Source organism: Haemaphysalis longicornis, unplaced genomic scaffold, assembly GCF_048455015.1.
Source record: "Haemaphysalis longicornis isolate Haplotype H1 unplaced genomic scaffold, Haemaphysalis longicornis Haplotype H1 scaffold_9, whole genome shotgun sequence".
In the NCBI taxonomy this organism is placed as follows: domain Eukaryota; kingdom Metazoa; phylum Arthropoda; class Arachnida; order Ixodida; family Ixodidae; genus Haemaphysalis; species Haemaphysalis longicornis.
This window is the reverse complement of record NW_027526460.1, coordinates 125,117,999-125,142,884: the sequence shown is the minus strand read 5'-3', so window position 1 is coordinate 125,142,884 and position 24,886 is coordinate 125,117,999. Positions and strand designations below refer to the sequence as shown.

The 24,886-nt window shown below is 51.9% G+C and overlaps 1 protein-coding gene across 1 annotated transcript; it reads left to right on the top strand.

Moving 5' to 3' along the window:
• Nucleotides 1–2,364: 2,364 nt before the first annotated feature.
• Nucleotides 2,365–20,736, top strand: LOC144152317 (uncharacterized). Its single transcript, XM_077683574.1, has 2 exons — nucleotides 2,365–2,697; nucleotides 19,465–20,736. Exons 1-2 carry the CDS (start codon nucleotides 2,448–2,450, stop codon nucleotides 20,292–20,294), a joined length of 1,080 nt encoding a protein of 359 aa, XP_077539700.1. The 5' UTR covers nucleotides 2,365–2,447; the 3' UTR covers nucleotides 20,295–20,736.
• Nucleotides 20,737–24,886: the final 4,150 nt, after the last annotated feature.

Genomic DNA, 24,886 nt, shown 5'->3' with positions numbered 1-24,886 from the left:
CTTCGACGGCGTTCAATCTCTGTAGACTGCCTGAGAATGGGTGGTAGACGTATTTGCTCGTGCTGGAGAATCCAGAAACGGCACCTTTAAGCACGTCTCACATATGTGTAGGAAATTTTCGACGCCTCCTTCGTCCGCGAGTTGGGACTGCAAGCCGCCTCTTCAGAACAGCGTGAGACTCAATACCGCAAATTAGTAAAATAAAGCTTCCTCTTCGAATTAGAGAATATACATTAGTAATGTTTACTTGACTTTTGACAGTTTTTTTCTTTACGACTTAACGTATCTGCTGCAATCACTTGAGTACTAAACTTCCTACCTGCAGATGACAGGATACTCGGGTCAAACTTAACGACAACCGAAGTCGCAGGTTAACCACACCAGATGTTCCTCCACGAGGAACAGAGTGCCTTAGTGCGAGTATTTTGAACGTGTTAGGAGTGACGAAATGAGGGACAAAAGAGATACTAGGGGAGAAAAAGTAGTTTTAGAATACGGGAACCCAGCTTTGGGTTCCTCCAAGAAGTTAGGGGAACCCAAACGCAACAAGCTCGCCGAGTTTTAGCCGAGGGGCGTCCCCAGCAGCTCGCAACCGGCTTGTGTCACTCAGGTTGGCTCAGGTGTTGGGTACTTAGGCTTAGCATCGTGGCGTATATTTGGTTGATGCTGTCTGTACAACTGCGAATAGCCATCCCTAACACAACTTTTCACCACGCTAGCTATCATCCCCTTTTTTGCATGGGGAACTTTATTGTCGCGATAATTGCCATTTGAGCGATCGATGGCCAAGAATTTGCCGTGGCCCGATTTATATTCCATCGCACAGGTGTCCCCATCCTTCGGCCGCTCGCCGCAACGCGCGTCGCGGTGTGGGTGGGACTGCCGACCCTCCAGGGCCGCTCTGCGTAGACTTAGCATCGCTTCAGGGGCGGTATTCTCGTAACTGTCCCTTTTGAAAACGTCCCTTTTGCGCCCCTTCCTTGTGACGTACTTCCGTTTAAGCAATGAGCGTTGACAATAGGTTTGCCGCGCTTGCGTTACGTCACTTCCGGTTGTTTGCTTTTAGGCAATCAGGGCTTTCCAAAAGGGACACTTTTGAAAGGGACGCAAAAGGGACAAAACTCGAGAATACCTCCCCAGATGTTTGATCACCACTTTTAAAATCAGCGCTGATAACAATCCCTAGCACAAATTTTCACCACACCAACATCTACTTTCTCGCATGTGGAACTTCTTTTACGCGGTAAGATTGGTTCGAAGAGGGGCGACAAGCTGCTGCTACCGTTGTCTGCGCCAGTTAGAGCCGCTTAGTGGGCCGACCGAGCTAGCGCGACCAGCGTGTGCGCGTACCATTTACGAGAGCAGACAACGCTTCGCAATTGTCAGCTTAACCCTATTTTTGGGAACGACGCGTGGAATCTACAAATTCAGTTGAGCGATCGTCGTAGCTGATCGGTTTCATCGCGAAACTAGCCGCAGGTTTCTCTTCAGCACGGTGTAAGAATATTCTTACACCGTGCTCTTCAGCCATGGTCACGCGCAGTCTCGCTGGATGCCAGAGCGACGCAAGAAACGCAAGATCCTCTTGGGGCCAGCTCTGAGGGCCCCGGTATTTCGGCAAAATATCGTGCGCGCTAAACGCAAACCCAAAACCCTGAGGACGAATTGAGTTCTGCGCATGCGCAGTACGACGCCCCAAGCCGTTTGCGGAACCCAGAGCGGTGGGGCCCCCTATTCTAAAAATCTCCCACCTCCCCTCGCGGGAACCACTGTGTAGATGCGACGCATAGGGGGTTCACGTTGCAGCGATGGACAGCGGAGGAACGGCGCTGGAACGATGGAGCGGAGCGGCGCAGGCACCGCGTTTTATAGCACGCATAACGGCGAGGGGACGCGCCGGCGACAGTGCGTCTGCCGCGGCTATGACGCAACACAATCCAACACAATCCACTTTAATCCAATCCAATACAATACAAGACAACCCAAGCCAAGCCAAGCCAAGCCAAGCCAATCCATTCGAATCCAATCCAATGCCCCTCGCGAGAGAGTGTTCGCTATCGGAGAGGAGAGGGGGTGAGCGGCGGAGAGCGCAGCTCACGCGGCGAGGAGAATGGGGGAGGGGCGGACGCCGACAACAACGCCGACTCCGGATGCAGGGACAAGGCGAGTGAATGAGATGCAGTCGCATCTAAAACTTCGTACTCACGTGTAAACCGCAATGTCCTTTCAGAACGCCCGTGCGCGTTGACATCCGGGTCCGTCATTGCTTCAGCGGAGTGATACATGAGCTATTGCTGTTGTTAACTTGTACCTGAGTATAGACTTGCCCAGTACTCGCTCCAGTTCGCCCCAGCGCAGGGGGGGCCAACCGCAGACCAGATTTGATACATGGAGCTCGTGAGAAAATTTGCATCTGGTGTGTGCTGAGTAACTCTGCTTTGGCCGGCATGCAGGGCGGCGCTGCGCTGCACGTGGTCCCCAACGTGAACGCGGTGAAGTACGTCTGGCACCAGAGCTCGGATTGGCTGCAGCCCTCGATTCGGTCTCCTCCCTCGCAGCACCAGCTGGAAGGCCGCCGCGCCACTTTTAGCTTCGACGCCATGGAACACGAGGCCCGACGCGCCAGATCCAGTCGCTACCGGCTGAGCAAAAACTTCGAAGAATCCGAGTACATCGACGCCGACGCAGTCCTCTCCTGTAAGTGAAGAGCACTTCGTCCATTGAGGGCAGTGAACACCATCGAACGCTGACCGCAGGCTAGGCGGAAAAATGAAACGGTTCGCGCAAATGGTCGGCAGCTAAAACGTCATTGGCGGGAATCTCCCTCCCCTTTCCCTTCCCTAGGGGGAGGGAGAAAAACCCTTCCTGTGAGAACACTGTCCCCTCTATCGGTGGGTGTGGAAACCGGTGCTTGCGAGGCCGCTGCCGAATCTGCAGGAATGTGCTGCTACCCGTGCGTGATGCACAGTTTAAAGCAGACATACAGAAAGGCGGGACTTTCAACCAAACCTTGGCAAAAAGAACTCACTCAAACGCAGTCACAGTTTTTTCTTTCCAGCTGTACTCACTCATACTCAGAATCAAAAAGCTCGTCTGTACTGAAAATCACTCAGTAAGGTGATGAATTGGGCTAGTGTGTTTTGCATGTTCGAAAACTGCGCTTGAGGTTACTAAGGACACACTTTTAAGGAATACAAACGTGCTGTCCACGTCGTTCGTTTGTATTCCTTAAAAGTGTGTCCTTAGTAACCTCGAGTGCAGTTTTCGAACATGAAAAGCACTCGTATTAACTCTTCACATACTGGTTTGTAATCGTAATCATTTGTACTCAAACTATCAGCCCTCACTCGTGCTGAGTACTCAAACTGAATATGTACTCATTGGTTCTCAATTTGTACTCATTCCGCGCTAACTGATCTGTATTCACTTTTACTCGTACTCACTTACTCGACTTGTGCCCAATCAGTACTCACTCGCACTCGTATTCACTCTGTAGTTGTATACAATATCTCCACACTCGTACTCATCTTTACTTACTTGCACTCAATCTGTACTTACATTTAGTTGTATTCAAAAGTGTTTCTACTAATTTGTTCTCGCCATCAACCACTTCCATTCACGCGCGCACTGCACAACGTCTATCGAATCCACTAAGCTATAACCAGAGCTTCACAGAACGCTTCCAACCAGTACCAGTAGCTTTCCGCGCTTTCCATTTTGTTTAAAGGGGCCATGCATACAAAGTACATGTTTGATGTGAAAGTTAAAGTGTGTTATAGGACCCTAAGCGCTTGTTCAGCAGCCAACGATGCTTTATTCACTGAGAAATTGAAGGTTTTCAGTCAAAATTTCAATTCTCTAGCTAAACAGTGTGTCTTCATGACGAGGACAATGATGTAGGAAGAACACGGCCTCAAAACTAAATATTGCCTGCTGACCACGCCTGCCTGCTACCATCTAACAGACGGCCGTTTGGTTATCTTGTTCACCGCCTACTTTCATAGGTGGCACTGAAATACTGCAGGCTCATCAAAACTACGCAGGAAAAAATAGTCAGGGCAGAGAGGGCAGGTCGACGGAGAGGAAAGAGAACCCCCAGAAGCCGGTGGAACACAGAAATCAAGGAGGCTATCGAGAGGCGTATAGAGGCGTCTAGAGAGCACAGGAAGGCCAAGAGGATGGGGAGATATCAGGAGGAAAGGGACCTAAAATGGGAGCAATATAGGCCAGGGAAACAGGAAGCGCAGCAATTAGTGCGTGTTAAATTACAGAGGGACAGCGAGCGATGGGTAGCGCAAATACAATGGAGGGGTAGAGACGCGCTGGTGAAGTGTTAGGTAAAGGCGCATTAGGGAAACGCGCGAGTCTCACAGAAAGTGGCACTATAGAAAACAAACAGGGTCAGATGCGCAGGGTAGAGGAAGCACTGGCATACCTTCATGAAATTATCATGGAGAAGTTCTGTATGGTGTATGAAGAGGCCCTGCAGGGATGCAGAGATGTCGTGATGGGTATTCCGGAGTGTCTGGCGATAGACGGGGAGAAGCTAAATTGAAAAAAAGCAGAGGAAAAGGTCTGCAAAAATACCGCGGTAGGCACGGATGTGATACCGATGGAGTTGATTAACTAGTTAAGGCCTAAGTGCAAGTGGAAGCTGCTACAAGCTATCAGAACAGGGATAGAACAGAAGGCAATAGCGAACACGCGGCAAGCGAGCAGGCAGAGCTTATGGTACAATAGAAAAGAAGACAGGACTAAACTGCGCTCTTATAGGCCAGTAACCGTCACATCGCTGCTGTACAGGTTAGCAATGCAGGCAGTGAAATTCGAACTGGTTTGCAAGTTCCATCCGGATTATCGCAACGTTCCTAAGCCATGGAAGACATTACAACTCCTGGGGCGCTTTTCCTATTCTTCAGGCATATTTTGCAGTCGCGTTATAATATTTTGCATCGTACAGGCACACCACGAGAAACCTTGTATAGGCAGGTAACACTATGCCGCCTGTGGACAAGACTTTCATAATTGCACCTTGTGGAGTGCAACTAGGCACGTTTTGCACACCCAGAAGCGGCGGATTCGGTCACTGATGCCGGCTGCGAGGGGCAACGTAACCATGCAGCCTCACCGTTGAGCCCAGCGCTATACTTTGCAAATTGCTACGCCAGGCCTGACACGCCAGCAGAGCGCCGATTGCGCATATCAGATAGCTAGGGTGGCGGGAGCAGTGCGAATGCGCCCGCAGAACCTTGCACGCACGGACTGGAGAAGCGGCGGGCGCGCACTTTCAAGAGAGTGCGCGCACCTCCGCTCCTCCAGTCCGGCCATAAACATAGCAACGGCGCGCCGCCGGCAGCAAATCGCGGAGGCCACGCATCGCTCCTTATAGTTCCTGATATTGTTCCTACGCGGCGCAGGAATGCAATTTGGCCACCGCTCTCGTGCTCCAATTACTTCTGCGCGGACATTTACGTTGCATATTTGTAGATGTTTTTTGTTTTATGTTTCTAAGAAGAAGAAATCAATTGTTGGACGGAAGCCCGTGTGGTCGGGAAAGCGCATGACAACACTTAAAAGCAGGCATCAGCCATGAATGTTTATAAAAACCATAAAAGACCGTTCCAATCCTATACGGGAGCCTAGTTCACAAGCGTCTTTTAGGTTTTTATAAACATTCATGATCGGTGCAGTTTTTGTCACCTTTCTAAGAGAGCAGCCGTTTCAAAACTGCGAAGTGAAGTGTGGTTCTACAGATGAAATACATGAGTTTGTTGACTGGCTAAGCAAGTTGTCTTCCGTGGTCCTTGCCTTGTTTGTGACTCGAAGCATGTGATATGCAGGCGTTTATGCAATGGCTTTGGTATGGGTAACGTTTTGCAGCGAGGCTGTATATGTCTATATAGCGTGCTCCAACGGAACTCACTTTGACAAAGAAGCACACGCGCCTGCTTCAGAGCTTCTGTAAAATTGTCTGCTACTCACACTATCATGCAAGTACCTCGGAAAAAACGATGCAGTGAACTTGGCAGCTGGGACGACACATTCACAACGCCGAGTTTCGTGTACTTCATCATAAATATAATTGTTTCGCGGTGATGTTGTAAACTTTACACAGTTTCCGTTTAATGTCACTTCAAGACCGCCTACGGAGTGAGTGTGGTTACTGATACCGGCTCTAACTCTTATTTTATCGGAACTATCCCGAAACAAGTTCCATGAGGATTTCCATTTCGTAATTGCGTCAACCGTTTTCACAGAGTAGATGGACACTAACTTTTTTTGGAGGTCGTTAGCTATATGCTTTCCCTTTCACCAAACTGGTGATAAAAGGTGTCACTCAATACAAATTGGGTAGCAGTCAAGTGTGAATTTTGAATGCAGTATTTGGTCTTCATTTAACCCCCCAAAGCCGAAACATGTTTCCAGGAAAATAAAAATTCCAGGCACATGTGTACTTTTATTCAGGGCTAATATGACTTCATTCATACAAACAGAAAAATGAAATTTCAAATCAGTAAACATTTATTGAATGCGTCGTATATGACACAGTGGGATTTTCTGCCACCTCCTTTCCAGCTATGCATCGAGGTTTGTGGTATTCGAAGAAGCAGTTCTGTTGCTTTTTCAGGAAGGCAGGTACATTGCATTTCGCGAACAAAACTCTGCTAAACGTGCTAGCACTTGCTACGCAGCTCCTACGTTGAAGTCGCCTGCTCGTCAAAAGTGGATGATGCCCAGCCATGTCTCTTCGAACGTCCTCTTTGTGTTGATTCTGCGCGACCTTCGTCTTCTATGCGGGAGGCAAAGGGAATCTGGTCGGCAATCTTTTTGGCGCTTTTCTTGTGTAGATAAGGCTTTCTGCGGGCAGGTCGGCAATGTCATTCCACGCATTCATGATGCAGATGAAGATAGCATGGTATATGAGATAGACGTGCCAGCGCCTGGAACACTGGAGCAGTTGAGAGCTTCGTTAGAGAGCGTATCGAAAACGACTCGAAAATTATGCCACCAATGAAGACCCAATGCATCAAATATGATACGCGAAAATTTGAAGCAACTTCAGAGTGAGCGGGCTTCAAAAACGACAACAAAGAGATCATTTTTATAGTACAGCAGTTTCTGAAGAAGAAAATGGGCAACTGTAGGACGAAAGAAGGAGAGAGAGAGAGAGAGAGAGAGAGAGAGAGAGAGAGAGAGAGAGAGAGAGAGAGAGAGAGAGAGAGAGAGAGAGAGAGAGAGAGGGGGGGGGGGGAATTCTATTTTCAGCCAAACGAAGAGAAATGTCTGTCGGAGAGCTTCATGCAGACTGGGTGCCTCCGTCCAGGCCCCCACTCATTACCTCGATGAAGTCCACCAGGCCACGTTGCTGGTCCTTGGTCTTCTCAGTGGCCAGCCACTATTCAGTGTAGTGTCGTGTAATTTGCGCATAAAGGGGGACTCCCATTATACCTGTTGTTGAGTGGCGATGATATTACAGGAGTGGCATAGGGAGGGGATATATCTGCCTCTACTTTGCATGAGGTTGTGGCGTGGGTGTGACTTGGACGGTCCACCGCACGCGGCGACCGTGTATACGGGCCGGCGTGAGGGGCAGACAACACAAATGCAACCGTCCAACACAAGCAATGGCGGGGTTTATTCCTCGAACCCCCGGTCCCCCTGCTTCTTGCTCCGATGCCGGCGGCCGGAGCCGTTCGGCTCGAGATGGCCGCGCCCGCTTGCTGCTTCGCCTGCGAAAAGGGAAGAGGAAATTACCTGGCCGGCGATCGTGTCGCTGTCCCGGGCTAGACTCTCTCCGGTGCGCGCGCCGTCCTTCTTCCCGCCCGGCCGTACGGCTCGTGACGTCACCGCGTTCTCCCCGCGCCCCATTGGGCCGGCTGGACTCACGTGGTGCGTGACGTGACGGAGACGACGTTGCCTCCGGGCGAGGAGCGATCGCCCCTACCTGACCCGCGCCGGTGAGAGCGGGTTCCCGCCACTACCCTTTCCACACTCCTCCTCCCTTAAGACTGCCACCACCCCGGTTTCAAGATGGTGTCCGACTCCAAGATGGCTAGCGTTCTAACCACCTTAGGCTAAGCGGTTTCGCCTACCTTTTATTCCGCCTCCAGCTCCTCCAAGAGCTTCTGGAGGCGGACTGCGTGCTCGTCGTGTACTGGTGCCCGTGACAACGCGTCGGCTACCACGTTTGTGGCCCCTTTGCGGTATCGCACCTCGTATTCGAAGCGCTGTAGGGTCAGGGCCCACCGCGCGAGCCTTCCGCTCGGCTCCCGGAGGCGGGACAGCCACGTGAGTGCCATGTGGTCGGTTTCGACCGTAAATTTGGTCCCCTCTACGTACATCTCAAACTTCCGCAGTGCGTAGATGATGGCCAGGCACTCTTTCTCCGTCACCGAGTAGTTTCTCTCAGCGGGCGTTAGTGCGCGGCTGGCGAACGCCACCGGTCGCAGCTGCTCTCCCTCCGTTTGGAGGAGCACGGCTCCTATGCCGAGGTCACTTGCGTCCGTCTGTATCACAAAGGGCTTGTTGACGTCCGGCAGCTTTAGCGATGCCGTGTCGGCAATGCTTTGTGATAGCCGCCGGAAACTGCGCTCCTGCGCTTCTCCCCACTCCCAGGGAGCGTTCTTCCTGAGTAGTTTTGTCAGGGGCTCTTGCAGGCGTACGCAGGCCGGAATAAACTGACGGTAGTACCCTACCATTCCGAGGAATCGGCGTACCCCGCTCACGTCCTTCGGCGCGGGGAATTCCAGGATTGCCTGTAACTTCCCTGGGTCCGGGGACACTTGCCCACGCTCGACCTTGTACCCGAGCAAACTCACTTGAGAACTGCAGATTTGGGCCTTGGATGGGTTCAGTGTGATTCCCGCCGCCTTCAATTTCCCCAAAACGTCCCTCAAGTGGCTGAGGTGCTCCTCGAAGGTGCGGGAGTACACGACGATGTCGTCCAGGTAGGCGAGTGCGTGTTGCCACTTGGCATCTCCAAGCACCCGATCGATCAGCCGCTGGAATGTGCTCGGGCTTCCGCACAGACCGAAAGGCATGCGGACGAACTCATACAGCCCCCGGTGGCACGTGAATGCAGTTTTGCATTCGTCGCCCTGTCGCATCTCGACCTGCAGGTATCCCTTGCTGGCGTCCAAGATGGAGAAGTAGCCCGCACCCCCGAGGTTTGAGACGATTTCGTCCACGTTCGGGAAGGGGTACGCGTCTTTCTGGGTAACTGCATTCAGCCTCCTGTAGTCCACGCACAAGCGCCAACTACCGTCTTTTTTGCGCACCAGCACCACCGGGAATCCCCACGGGCTCGTTGAACGGCGAATGATCCCCTCTTTGAGCAACTCATCCAACGCGGCGTCAGTTGCCTGCCGCTTAAGCGGGATTCACACGACGGAGAAACCCTCTCTTTTTGGCCCGCGGGACCCGCTCACGTGACCGGTTTTAGGCTCCGCCCCTCGGTGGGGATAGCCCGCGGTGGCTCCGCGAAAGAAAATGCCTCCGCATGTTTTCGCTCGACGGCGGTGGCCCTCGGCGGGGGAATGGAACCTGTTCCTCGGCGCTGTCGTCTGCTAGTCACTCCGCGTAGCTCCGCACGTGTGGATGCGCCGTCAGGCCGGATAATCCGGTCACGTGCTGTTGACGTCACATATCCGTCCGCCTCCGTGAGAGGGTTTCTCCGTCGTGTGAATCCCGCTTTAGCGGGGCTTACTGGGCGGGGATTGCATTTCCAAGGCTGGGCCTCCCCTGTGTCGATACCGTGCTGTACCAGGTTGGTGCAGCCGGGCCGCTCGGTGAACATCTCCTTGAACTCACCCAGCAGTGACAGGACGCGATCTTGCTCGGGGGTGGACAGCTCGCAAGCGTTTGCTAGGAGCGCGCGTAATTCCGCGATCCGTTCCTCCCGAGAACGCTCCTCCGCCACCGCTACGAGCGGCCGCCCCGCGGGTGGTTCTCGTCCGGGCGCGTTTACAGGTGTGCCGCCAGCGCGGCGCTCCGGCGCGGCGCGTGTCGGCTCCGCCACCGCGGTGGCTCGGCGAACGGCACGAGTGACATAAGCGGGGGTTCCCGATAGCCTCCCATGCCGATGTCGACCGCGATGCCGGTTTTGGACATGAAGTTTCTGCCCAAGATGACTGGGACCGTTAGCCCTGGCAAGTGCACGAAGCGCATTCGCCGCTTCTGCCGATTCCACCGAACGGTGATGCGCACGTCGCCGCCCGATCGCGCCTCCCCGCACGCGAGCTGGAGGGGCTTCCCTCGGTCGCGTAACCGAACGGCGTTTCGCCTGAGGTGGTGGACGACTTCGTCCCCTATGAGCGAGGTGCTCGCGCCCGTGTCCAAGAGCGCTTTAAAGTCCTGCCCCGCGATTGCGAGGTCGATGAATGGCGCGGGCGAATCCGGCGGAATTCCGACCCGAAAGGCTGTCGGCGCGGTGATGACGTCTGCATTAGCTGGTGCAGCCGCCGGTGCCTTCACCGGCGGCCCGCTCCGTTTCCCTGACCCGACGGGCAAAGGCGAGCTATGTGACCAGGTTGGCCACAGCCGTAACACCGTGGGTCTATTCGATTCAGCCTGCACCTCTTGAACCAGTTCACAGCGGTGCAAAGTGGGTTCCGCCATCGGCGGAACCAGCCCTGCACTTTTTTCGTCTGCTTCTGCACCTCCTCGGCAGGGAGTGCAGGCAAAGCCGTGAACCCGTCCTGCACCCGTCGGCACCACCGGTGAATCGAACGGCGCGGTTCAGGTGCCGCGAGCTGCACCGCTGAAACGAACGGCGAAGTGCGGCACCGCCTGAACTGGTTCACGCGGTGCAGGTGAAACGAATAGACCCCGTATTTCACGCCGTGGTGCTCGATGCTGTTCCGGCGCTCGGCGGCCGTTCGGCCCCGCGCCATCGTCGTTTGATGCGGTGGTCGGCGGTGCCGGTAGTTGCCGGAGCGGTCGGTTTGAACCGCTGATCAGCGCTCTCGAGAAGTCCGGGCTTCCCGACTCCGCGCTTCGCAGCCCGGATGGGTACGGATGCGGCGCTCGGTCTGAAAGTGAGAGCCGCGTTTGCTGCTCTCGGATATCCCGATCCGCCTGCCCGAGGAGCGCGCCTCCGTGCCAGGCGCAACTGGGTTCGAGCGACTCTCCTGGTGGCGGTGGTGGCCGATAAGCGCGAGAAGCCGCGATTGCGGCTTGCACCTTGCGCGCTTCCGCGGCCAGCTCGTTGAGATTGCGGCAGCTGCAGCCGCGTAGGTATAAAGCGAAGGTGGGGTGGCTCTGCCGGACGACGCGCTCGACCCGCTCCGCATTCGAGGCTTCCGGGTCGGCGTACTCGTACAGTTCCTGCATTGCTCGGACATACTCGAGCAGCGGCTCATCGGGAGCTTGCGTACGCAGCTCCAGTTCCCGGCGCATCCGCGGTTGGTAGTCGTACGGCAGGAATTCTTCGCGGAACGCCGCTTGAAACTCATCCCACGTGGCGACGAGTCTGTGCCACCGCGCAGCGTCCCCCACCAAGGCCGCGGGCAGGATTCTGCTCAGGGCGTCGCTGTCGCTGCAGCCGGTCGCCTGCCGGTACCGATTCAGCGCCACCAAGAACGCGTTGGCGCTCGTTTGGTCGCTGCCGCCGCTGTACGTAGGAACCGGCATGTTGACGCGGGGGCCGGGCGGCCGTACGGCCTGCAGGGCTTGCTGTATCGCGCTGGCGAGTGCCGTTGCGACACCGGCCGCGTTTGCTGGCCCTTCCGTGCGCTGACTTACCGTTTGCGCGGGCGACTGGATCAGCATGTCCGGTGCGGCGTCGTTCGTCCACGGCACCGTGGGGTCTGTCGGGCGCGCCGCCCATGCAGCTTGGTAGGGCACCGTGCCGATTGGCGCGAGGTGCTCGCTGCGTTCGGGGAATGGCGCGCAGGTAGAGGCGTTTGCCTTGTACACGAAGGGCGAGCGCCCGGTGCCGGTCGGCGCCGATTGCTCACCGTGGCCGCGAAAAGTCGCGGGGGCCGACTGTGCGCGCTCCGCGCTCATAACTCGGCCGTAGGGGGGGTGCTCCCGACTCACGTATGCGTTCGCGGGTGGCGTGAGGAACGTCGGCCGGTGAGGGGTCTCCGCGGCTTGGCCGGCGAGCATCATCAGGTCGCACCACTCGCTGGCGTTGTCTGCCATACTGTTCGCCTCAACTGCGTTTGCAGACGAGGCCCCCACGTTAGGGGCGCCAAAATGTGGCGTGGGTGTGACTTGGACGGTCCACCGCACGCGGGGACCGTGTATACGGGCCGGCGTGAGGGGCAGACAACACAAATGCAACCGTCCAACACAAGCAATGGCGGGGTTTATTCCTCGAACCCCCGGTCCCCCTGCTTCTTGCTCCGATGGCGGCGGCCGGAGCCGTTCGGCTCGAGATGGCCGCGCCCGCTTGCTGCTTCGCCTGCGAAAAGGGAAGAGGAAATTACCTGGCCGGCGATCGTGTCGCTGTCCCGGGCTAGACTCTCTCCGGTGCGCGCGCCGTCCTTCTTCCCGCCCGGCCGTACGGCTCGTGACGTCACCGCGTTCTCCCCGCGCCCCATTGGGCCGGCTGGACTCACGTGGTGCGTGACGTGGCGGAGACGACGTCGCCTCCGGGCGAGGAGCGATCGCCCCTACCTGACCCGCGCCGGTGAGAGCGGGTTCCCGCCACTACCCTTTCCACAAGGTGTATCGTAGCAGGTGTGTCTATAGTTCATCTCAGAAGCTACATGCAGCACTGTGGAGGCTACATTGTTGTACCCCTCAGGGCGCCTAACTCACCGCGAAGGAAGCAACAAAAGGCGCCGGGGCCGTGCGGTGCCACTTGCCGAGAGGGGAAAAGGGAGTGTCCTTTCAGGACCCCCTTCACGGCGGATTAGGCGCCCTCAGTGGGCGCACTATTGATAACAATATAGCCTCCACAGTGCTGCATGTAGCTTGTGAGATGAACTATAGTGTACCGGCTTGCGATTTTCTGAATGTGGTCTGTTGCTGTCTTTCTAGCTGTGGGTTTGGCTGCGGTAACTTGCGTCTGGCTATCCTGTAGTCTTTTAGGTGAAGCTGTCGTGGGCTTGATTCGGTTTCACTGGGAGTTACGCCGCCGTTCCTGGGAGCCCGGTAGTGCACTTCTCGGGCGAGTTCATTTGCTCTCTCATTACCCAGTGCGCCAGCGTGACCCGGAATCCAATATATCTTCAAAGTGCCTTGTATATATCTAAATAGATGTGCCGCAATTTGGGGTGTGTGTCCGGATGCTATAATTCGGCAGGCTTTCTTGCTATCTGTGTATATATTTAGGGAACGGGTTGGTTGACTGAGGTGAGATATCGCTTCTCGTATTGCGTAGATCTCAGCTTCTTCTGACTTCTGGAGGTGCATGTTGCTCTCAGTGTAAGATCGGTTGAGTGTGTTCCAATGTGCTACTGCCCACGTGTTGGCCCCTGCCGCGTCTGTGTAGGCGTGAATTTGGTCCAGCTCCCTCTTCGGTTTCTTCTTAAAGTAATTTGCACTTATGAATCTTGTTTCTGTGCGTCGGATTGTATCCATATTATCGGTAAGGGGGCCATTTTGATCTTTTGCCAGTCTCGTGGATGAATTTTGGCAATAGGTGGGGCCGCTTGGCTAACCGCGTTTCCTAGAGACTCCAAGAGTTTCGACCGGCTGTGGTTCGATTTCAGCCTTCACAATTGGTGTTTTGTGAACAGTGGCTGTTTCGTCCATGGTCACTGTTGTCCCCATTTTGCCAAGTACTGTGTTGCTCGCACTGATAGGGAGACACAACGATATCTTGAATGCTTTGCGGATTAGGGTGTCTATTTTTTAAGCCGTGTCTTGGAAAAATTAGTGTATGAGGCTGCGTATATTATTCGCAATGACTAGGGCCTCGTGCAGTCTCAGCAGGTCATCCACCTTAGGCGCCTGTTGTTGTTGGAGATCCGCTTCATAAGTTGAAGAACCGGCTCTCCTTGCTTTAGTATCTGTTTGGTTGTGGCGTGTCCACCTCCGTCTTTTTGGAAGTAGTGTGCTAGTACTTTGATAGTTAATGGAGTTGGAATTTTATTGCCGTGCAGGGTTAAGTTAATGGGATGATGTTTCCAGTGTATGTTGGCTACGGTTAGCAGCTCAGTGTTTTTCTGCGAAACATAATAGTGCTATTGTTGTTGCTCCTGGTTGTGCTCGATTGAGTGGTTCCTGTAGTTGTGTCTGGATGTGTCCTGGTGATCAAGTTGTGCTCTATATGGTAACATCATTCGCACATATGAGGTGCCTAATGTCTTTTATTTGCAATTGTGTCCTATAAACCTTGAGTGTCGCTAATCTGAAGACAGTTGGGGATAGTACCGCTCCTTGAAGAATTCCCCTCTCTGGGTGAGGTATTGGTCCTGTTTCGGGATCTCCTACTTCTATCGTAAGGAGTCTCTCTTGAAGGAATGCCTTAACGTAGTTTAGTTATACGTATTCGGTCGGCATTTTTTCGCTGCGAGTTCTTCGAGTATGGCGTCGTAGTCAACTTAATCGAACGCCTTCTTGAGATCCACCGCCAGGATTACTTGTGCCGAACTCGGTTCTGCGGTTACTTCCACATGGAGGGCAAGGAGTGCATACTGCATAGATAAATGTTGCGTGAAACCTATCATATTAAATGTGACTATGATCATATCTTCTAGGCGGTTTTGGAGTCGCTGGAGTACCATTCGTTCCGTAAGTTTCCTTACGTTTCATGTGAGCGGTATTGGTCGCAGGTTGCAGACGGTTATTGAATTTCCTGGCTTAGGGTTGAATACCATCTTGCCTTCTTTCCACGTCAAATGGAGAGGCTGCGTACCTGTTCACACATCGTTCACGTTTTGTAGGGGGAGTTGGCGATCTTCTTCCCTTAGATTTCTGAGACACGGTGTAGTCATCTTGTCCTGCACCGGGGCCTTGTTTCCAGTGCATTTACTGATGGCTGAATTTAATTCTGCAAGGATGAACTCGTCATCGATGAGGGGATTCACTGGTCCGACATATGCTTGATACTTAGGTGGAACCTGAAGGGCTAAATTTGGGTTCATGAGGGCTCGTAGTAGGTTCCACGTTTTTCTCATTCCCATTGTGCCTTGGACCTTGTCGCAGGTTTGCTGCCATTGTTCTAGGTATGCTATTGTAGTGTACTCCCGGATGTGTCGGCTGAGCTCTGCGTTTCGCTTTCTAAGGTTTTTGTTCATCTTGCGTTGTTTCCATCGTTTGATTAAGCTATTGCGTGCTTCGCAGCAGTGGACGGCGTGTTTATCTATTGGCCCTTCGTTTTAATACTGCGTGATGTTCTTGGTATGGCCGTGCACAACTTTTAGCTGCTGCTGGGTCCAGTCTTGAATGTTATCATGCCGTTGATTAATGCGCTCTTCGCGAAACTTGTCCCATTCTGTAATGCGCGTTGTCTTCCGCTTTACCCGTTTAGAAATGATGATGATGATGGAATGATTAGGAATGACACTGATGATGGCATGGTCTCTGCCTAGATATTCTTTTGTGCTGCACCATTTCACATCTACACCGCTTTATGATAGTGTTAGGTCTGGCGTTTTCTTTTTGTACTGAGTTGCCAATGCGTGTAGGCTGCTGAAGTTCGTTAGGTGAACGCATTCATGATATTGAATTTCTCTTAAAGGGGCACTGACACAAAATTTTGAACGCGAGATAACTTCGGAGATAGATTGGTGGGAACACATATACATCATCTGCAAAATATCAGCGGCGAATACAGCCTAGAACATATTTAAAATAAATTTTAAAGTGTGCGAAACGCAACCGAGCAGCCAGCAGAGGACCACGCGCAATCGACATCCCGAGGATATTGTGTAAATAAACAACACCCAAACACGTCACGAGTTTGTGTTTGCCGCTTCCACACTGCCGGCGTTTTTCGCCGGCTCGCCCGGCTCGCCGCTCCAATCGGAGGGCCGGAGGGCGGAACTTCTGCTCTCGAGAACGAACGACCCGATCGTTGGCGGCGGAGGCGCCGTGATTTCGTCAGCTCATCGGGCAGCTGGCCGCGACCAAAGTTCTACAGCGATTCCAGGCACTCTGTTTCTATTACTGTTTATTACCATTGGATGCGAAAACACGCCGGAGGCACGAAAAGCCCACTGAGCTAGCCGCACGGTCGCTGTGCAGGTGGCGGCCACGGCCGCGAAGTGGCCCAGGCCGGCGCAGGTAGCTCGAGTGATAGCTTGTTACCGCTGCACGAAATTGTCCCCAAGTCCCGACCATGGTGGTTTACATGAGAAAGGAGTTAATGATGCGATGGCGGGTTGCATTAAAAATTGTCATCTGCACCGCTTACGAGAGCGGCACTCGAATATCCGCCGCAGTGCTAAGCCGAACACATCTGTAGGCGGACCTGTAGGCAGACCGGCCGGCTGCTCCCAGCGCGCGTCTTGCCACCCACCGTCTCGAGCGTCGCGCGTCGTTCTTTAGCCGCGGTAGCATTTGCACTCGCAGCGCCTGCGTCACATCCACGGTCGCTTTTTAATTAAGCGCCTCACGAGATCAGTACGTGGGGGCATTCGCAGAAACTGCCGTCGATGCGGATTCGACAGTGCTACGGCGGCTCTGCTCTGTGATATCCCTCCGACGGTCACGTGGTCAGCTTTGTTCACACAAAATCCACAAAATCCATCGTTTCGCGGCACTCGCTGAAACCGAAACTGCGACTGGCCGCATTGAAAATGCCTCTAATTAAACAACCGTCGCACGCTGAAGCAAATGAGGTTTCTACAGGTTATAAGTAGGTCACTAGCTACTTATCGCAACAAAAAAAACAAGATGCAAAATTTTTATGTTAGTGCCCCTTTAAGAGGCGTTCACCCTTCTTGTGTTTCTACAGTAACCCCATGATGTATGAGGTGCGTTGAATTCCCCCAATACTATACGTGCTTGCTCTTGTCGTTTGGAGGGTGCAATATTGTTTTTATATAAGTTAGGGCATCCTTTGGGGGCTGTAGAGGTTAGTAGTGTATAGCTGGTTGCGATGTGATGCTATCTTGATGGTTAGGCTGATATTAATGTCTTGAGATGCCAAGAGATCTTTGCGAGTTTATGTTGCGATCTTGAGGGTGCCTGATGCCTGGTGTATCCCAAATGCTTTGTGTTGTTGCCTGGCCCTTGGAGCGCAATAATGTCTGGTTTGAGCCTGTTTCTTGTGAGCCATGAGTCAGGTTCCTCTTGCTTCTGCTTGAAACCTCGACAGTTCCATTGTATAATTAGTGGATTATTCTTGCTGTTCATAAAGTTCCTGCATGGTCACGTCGAGGTGGCATTGCACGGCTTGTATGTGTTCTTGGAGCGGGTGGTATACGATGGAAAATTTTTCGGTCACTCTGGCTTCCATCGTGCGGGTAATTTCTTCTACTCGTTGGTTCACGCATTGCATCTCGTAGCGCATCATCGTCACAAAGGATTGTAGGGTGCAATTTAGCGCTTCTAACGTGACTCTAGTGGTTGTTTCGTCGGTTTTGGTGCGTTTGTTTTCAAGTTCGCTACTGTCGTCCGCCTGGTTGCTCGTTTCCACGGAAACGTTGTCAACGAGCTGTACGTTGGGAGGTGGCGGGGGTGCTTTACCTATGTGTTGTTGGTACACTTGCGCATTGTAGATCGGGGCTTTGGGTATAGTTAGGCGTGGTGAGAGTGCCTCTCTCTTTGTCCGGTTAGCTTATTTGTATGAAAGTGGGTGGATCACCTTTTTGGGCTGTTGATGTTTGTCGAGCTATTGCTGCCTGTTGGGGTTGGGCCTCTTGTTGGGTTGTCATTGTCCGGTGCCGGTTGACCTTGATGGGGTAGCTGAGGGCTTGTTGCTTGGCTGTCTGGCTTTGGGCTGGCTGCTGGGGCTTACCAGAAAGCTGTTATTGCTTCTAGATGACGACGATTCAGCGCCTTGCTTGAGGTGTGCCTGTTACCGTGCCACTGCATCGGCTTCGAGTTTGAGTAGCTTTGAGCAGCTGGCATCGTCCGAACGATGCGGTCCCTGACAGTTCACGCAGTTGGTGATGCTCGTGTGAGTTTCGTCCTTGTTGGCGTATCCACAGTTGTGGGCAGCGAGCAATCGTTGCGCGGGAGCACACATCAGCTCTGTTTCCTGTGCCGAGGCGTTTGAAGCGTATTTGTGCCTTGGGACAGTGCGGCTTGCATCGGTCGATGGGGCCACCCAAGCTCACTTAAAGGGGTATGTATGTTCCCTAAAAAGTTATAATCGCTGTCGTGGAGCCTCCCATCATTCTTGCCGCGACGATGTTGAATCCGGGTGGAGCAGTAAGTAGTTGCATCAGAGTGCAGGATCGGTGTTGCGCTCGTCTTGGTAGATGACTCCTTTGAACGTTTCTCGACCGGCCGGCGCGTATACACTGACGCTATGGGTTGTCTGGTCGTGGGTGATTTGTGTGATCATTAAAAGCATGTTAATCGTTGATATGTTATTCCTGGTGATGCTGACGATATTTTTGAAGGGTTCTATAGTAGTAGTCATGCCTGCGCTTCCTCTGGGGTGAGGTTGCTCCTGAGGGCTAACGTTCTATGCAAGGCGAGTAGAGTAATCTGGCTAAGTTGCAGACTGCCTGGAGCACGGAGAATGAGTTTGCGCGGTTTACCTGGTTGGGTTTGTCGTACTGGATAGTGCCAGCCGTTTCCAGTGCTGTAGTACTTCATGTCTGGACCTAGTCGGCGCCGAGTGGCACCAGAGGGGTCGGCGTGCTTGGTTAGGCTTAGATCAGTCTCCAACGTCTGCGGCTGTAATTCGAATTTAACATACCGAGAAATATGCCGAGATTCTCCAAACTTAATAGAATGTCGTCGGAAGTTGTTCCGTACTTGGTAGAGATGGTCTGGTGGGCTTCCAGGGCGTTCTTCCGTGATTTAGCAAGGCTGTCTTGCAGAGTAAAACGCATGTGCGCCTGACAGGTGCGGCTGCTCGCAGCGCCCGCCGAAAGAAGGAAATACTCCCTTTCTGTCGACTACAATGATGACTGTTCGATGCTACTGCGAGAGCTCCTGCTTGCAGCCGTATTTCTCGAGCTGCCAACATACCTCTGGCGGTACCTTTCTGAACTACTGACAAGAGAAAACTCCGTCAGGCTATCAAACACGATACTCTAGGCTTTGGTCTGAGCTTTGTGATTTATCGTCCCTTTCTGGCATCTCAAACACCGCAAATTAAATTTGATAAACTGTGCGCTGTGCCGTAAGAAAGATAAAGTAGCCAGATTCTGTCGTCTTTTTTATTTTTACGGAGAGTTTAACAAATAGGCTCATTTTAATACCAATAAATGTCCACTTTTTCGTTACTAAATGCGAGCGCGAATCCGCAAGTCTTTCGGGTGCTGTCGTAGAGACGTACACTCGCGCAGCCAGACCTTGTCTCTTGTTGCATCAGCCATGACGTAGGGCTTGAGCCACAGAAATCCGTTGTGCTTTATGTATTTTGTAATTTATTTATTTTTCTTACAGCCAAAAACGGAAAGGAAAAGCTGAACGAATCCCACCCAAAAGCCGAAGGAAAAAAAGAGTCACTCTCGCCACAACCTGGATCTGATATACATACAACTCTTGACACCATCGCCAGCGTGGATCCAGGCTCTGGTTACAAGGACCAGAAATCCCCGCCACCCGTTGCACCGGCACTAGAAAGCAAAATCTATCCACCAGGCGAAATACAAGTGCCGACGCTTGCTGCCCAACCCGGCCCCACCGAATTGCTTTGCTACAACCGGGCAGACAAATCGCCGAGCGAGAGAGCACCAGTCATTGCACCGGTGGTCCCCGAAATATACCCCATCGCCAGCCATGATGGGCAAGGCGTGGTAGGTTTTACATTCGGCACTCAGCAATTATCATCTTCTCCGAAGATTAGAAAAAGCAAGTGCCGAGGGTCAAAATCCAGGAAGTCTAGGACTAAGCGTAGTCAGCCCACATCAACGGACGGTAGCGACCTGGTAACATTGGTGACGTTCAAGGATCAAGGCGGACAAGATGCGACGGTCAGTAGCGACCTAGTAACATCGGTGACGTCGAACGAACGAGTTAAGAATGAAAGCCAAGGAGCCGCTGAAACGCAGGCGATAGATGCATCTGACGTCTCGTTGTTCGACGATTCTCTCGGCTCCGACCAATTTGCAACCGTAAGCCAAAGCCCTCCGATGACTGATCCCCTACCACAGCCTATCCTTGTCAGTGGGAAATCGCGGGCGATTATCAGGGCTTGGCCTCCGGGGTCATTCTCTATTATGCCGCCGATTATCGCAACAAGAGAATGCGGCGAACAAACGGATTTCTCGTGAACATAAGAAGAGCTTATGCGATTGGGATGTGCTGCAAATTTTGACGTCGCCAAACACAGAATTTTCGTTTCTTCAAACTATGACCTTTTTTCAGGCGCTTGCCGACGAAAAAATTGCGGTCGTGTAACTTTTTTAGACCTTTATGAATATTTTTTTCGGTTCACATTGTACGCCTTAGAACACACTGTGGACAACGTACTGTTTGGTGAAAACCGGAAGAGTGGAAATCGCTTCTATGAACGAAGGATAGAACTTCGCCATCTGCAATGTTGCAGCGTCGTCTTGCGCGGACACAGCGACATGCCAGTACTAAGCTTTTATTTTATTGTCTTGTGGAAGTTTACAGGAACAGCATACTGCTTTTTTTACCCAGTTGTTTCTGTGCATGAGGAAGAAATTATACAAAGCAGCTTTCGTTGTATAGCGGGAAAGTTGAATAAACAGTGCCAGAAAAGTTGTACATGCATCGTGTGCCCAAATCTCTAGCATCATTTATTTTAATGTGGGGAATTTTTAATGCATGCAGATAACATCAAGGAGTTGGTAATTGAAAAGGCAAATCGGTAAAAATATGTTAGCACGAGCTCTAACGTGGTCTAAGTTATCTTTAATTCTGCTCCATATACATATTTTTCTCGGCAGATTAGTGAACCTTGAGCATATGTTTTATTTCGTATCTCGCAACCATACTTTTTACAGGGTAAGTTGTTTGTTAATTTCAACTTTGTTCAAATCTCAACCAGTCGCCTCATGTCGAAACAAGAAAATGACACCGTCACGTCTTGAGAGCTCACGCCAGTCATCTCAACTGATCACTCGGTGTGCATATACAAAACGAGCGAACCCTCCAGCTTCAAGTGCCACTGCACTTCTAAAGAACTCTCCCACCGACCCCGGATGCGTAAATAACTAAATGTGTTCCAGCTATCCACAGGGCAACGTATTCTCAAGAGCTAACATAGGGGACTCGCGACACACTGGAAAAACAGGCTTCCGTAAGACCAAGCAACTGGCATCCCAAGCATCTGCCCAACAGTTAATGTGGCTGGTCCCGGTAAGGTATCAATCATGGTGGGATGGGAGACAATACGAGGAACACGCGGAAACTCAAGTTAATGCTAACTGGACCCGCCGTGGTGGCTGAGTGGCTAGGGCATTATGCTGCTGAGCGCAACCGGAAGTTTCTGGAAATTGGTTCTGTGAACGAAGGACGTAACTTCGTCATCTGCAACTTCGCAGCGTCGCCTTGCGAGGCAACGCCGACATACCAGTACTTAGGTTTTATTTTATTGTCTTGAAGAAGTTGACAGGGACAATTTACTGCCTTTTTTTAACCCACCTTAGTCTGTGCACGAGAGAGAAATCTTACAAAGCACGTTCCGTTGTATAGCGGGACAGTGGACAAAACAGCGCCAGAAAAGTTGCACACGTTATCGTATGGCTAAATCTGTGGTACAATTCCTTCTAAGATTGAGAATTTTTAACGCATGCGGAAAACACGGAGGCGTTGATAATTGAAAAAAATGAATAGGTAAAAATAAATTTACTTCCAGCCCTGCCACATGTTTTGTCCTGCCAGATAAGTTACCCCTGAGCATGATTTCTTCGGTATCTTTCAGCCATATTTTTTGGCAGGGTAAGTTGTTAAGTGCAAGTTTCTTCAAATCGCAGCCTGTTACGCCCTGTCAAAAAAAATTACCCCGTCAATTCTTGAGAGCGCTCGCCAAGCATCGCATCTGATCACTCGCTGTGAAAATACACTGCAAGCTAACAGTCCAACCTCAAGTGTCTCAGCTCTTCTAAACCACTGTGCCACCGCACCCAGATGCGTAAATAACATGTTCCAGCTTCCCACTGCACTACATGTTTCTAAGAGGCAACATAGTGTATTTGCAGCTCATAAGCCTGCAGAAAAAGGCAACCAGGTGCCCGGGCAACCGGCCTTTCAAACATCTGTCCGACACTCAACGCGACAGGTCCCCCTACGTTAGCGTAGGACACGAGGAACAAGTGGAACTCTAGTTAACGCAATTGCTGTTGCAATTCGGCAGTTGTTTTATGACATCGATTCTCACCGAAAGTAAAATCATGATGGGGGGGTAAACACTGGCAATTTTTGAACGCACTCGAGCTACACTTGTAAAAACTCATCTCGAACGTGCAAATAAACAGCTGTTTTATTATAGCCGCACAAGAACTACTTGAATTTTTTTTAATTTGCGTCTACCCGGAGCCCACAAATTCGTTCATTTAAATCGAAAAGATCTGGAGAGTTAAAAATGCGTTTTTGAGGAAGTTAGTGCGGTATACCATATAGTTTCACGCGCTTTCAAATGATTCCTACGAACCGATCGTCTGTTAGAAGCATACGGTCGGCTTTCACATTTAGGCTCGACGTTCCGAAACCGGCAAACACGCGTTGATAGAGCATGTTAACGACGTGCCTCCTCTTAGATGTCACCCTTCACAGTCATCATTGTGCACGCCATGAACTTGTGGGGTGATTGATAACGTGTTCACCAGGGGGATTGATCGTTTCTCGTTACGCCTTCTTGCGATTCGTCAGTGACTTCTTGCGATTCGTCAGTTACGCCTTCTTGCGATTCGTCAGTACGTCGATTCTCACCTTCGTCCTCGAATTTATTTTAGCTCTTCCGTGCGGGGAAATTTGAACAGTTTAGGTGACGCTGAGTGACGACACTGCGTACATTGAGTCCCCATACGCAAGCTGTGCTACCGTGGCGTTGTGTTCAAAGGCGAAAAGTTAGAAACCATGAACGCTGCCTTTCGAAGCCATGATGTAGCTTCGGTCGATGGGCTCCAGGTCCGGAGATCCAAGACTCTACTGAGCGACAGGGTGAACTAAACTCTTTAACCTGCTTTTTATAATTCCGCATTGTGTTCTCCAAACACCTCCACAGAAGCGATCGGGCCCCGAAAAAGACTTCCCAACTTCCTGATTATGTAATCCTTTGCAAATCTACGCCAGTAAGGTTAAAGCCGGGGATCCTCATTGCTAAATTCATTACACAAGCTCTGGATCAAAACTAGAACAAGAAATTAAAGCCGTTCCACTCAGTGTGAAATCTGTCGGAAGTGCAGAGCAGTAATTCGCCATAGTGGGCTGTAGCACCGCTATCCGCTCACTGCTACCACCCAATGCAATTCGAATTTCCCGCCTTCGCAGTGCTCGCGCGCCCCCTGTCTGAAACTGCGCCAGCTGTTCTTTTTAGGCTTGCTTTCCCTCCAGCACGTGCCGGCGCTGCATCGCTACTTTTTTTGCTTGTTATAGTAAAATAATTTACATTGGCTTAGCTTGCCTATGCCAGGATATACGTAGCGTGAGCTAAGGTTGAGCTGGTTATTTTTAGCTTTCCTGGTTGTCTAGGATTAGCTTGATAATCATGCTTACTGCTGCTTCAATGACACACACACACAGTATACGCATTATGTGACACATGTGTATTTATCAAGCGGCTCCGGCACAGCGTCACCAATCGCCCCAGAGCTAAGCTGGTTCCACAGGCGCACGCCGGTGTTGCTGCGACGCACGAGCCATCGGTTCCACACCCGGCCACCCCTCGCATGATCATCAAGTACACGGGGCCGCCACGTGCGGAACGGAGGTTGGCGAAGACGCTGGGCGCGTGTGAGATACGCCGGGAAGCAAGCGTTCTGTGCGCCGTGTGACGTCGCTGCTTCTCGCGCATGCGCTGCACGGCTCTCCAGGAGCCACGCGAAACTGCTCAACCTCGGCCAGTGTAGCTCACGCTACAAAACCAACCAGCGTTCCTAACTGAATGAACGTGGGCGCTGCCGGTTAACGGTATATTTTGCCTCAAAGGTACCTACAGTTTTCTTTGCGCTAAACAACTGGGATATGTAAGACAAGTGCCAGGGGTTGACGAGTTTCGAACGCTTATGACTATATAAACCGCTTGGCTCTCGAAGCCTCTGGGTTACGTCGCAACGACAGCGGCTACGACGGCTCTACTTGGGTCCACCGAGGGGTTGCGCTGCTAAGGGGCTGCGCTGCTGAGCACGAGGTCGCGGGTTCGATTCCCGGCCGCGGCGGCCGCTTTTTTAATGGAGGCGAAAAGCAAGAACGCCCGTGTGCACGAGATTTCGGCGCAAGTTAAAGATCTCCAGATGGTGAAAATTAATCCGGAGCACTCCCCTACGGCGCAACGCGCCGACGCAACGCGCCTGCGTTGCGTCGGCGCTTTAAACCCTACAATCAATCAAATCAATCAATTTCTTGTCTTGGAAACGTTTACAAGGATAATTTGCTGCCTTTGCTTCACCCCGATGTGTCTGAACATGAGTCAGAATTTTTACAAATCACGCCCCTTTATATAGCAGGCACCTGAATGAAACAGCACCACAAAACAGCCCTAGCCTATATATGTCATCGTGTGCACAAAGCAGTAGCCCCATTCCTTTTAAGGCTGTGAATTTTTGACGCGTGCAGATCCTAGCATTGCGGCTTTTGTAATTAACGAAATGAACCAGTCTCTTACGTATGTTTTGTCCTGACACATAACGCACAACTTGGACATGTGCTTTATTTGTATCGCGCAGCATTCGCTTTT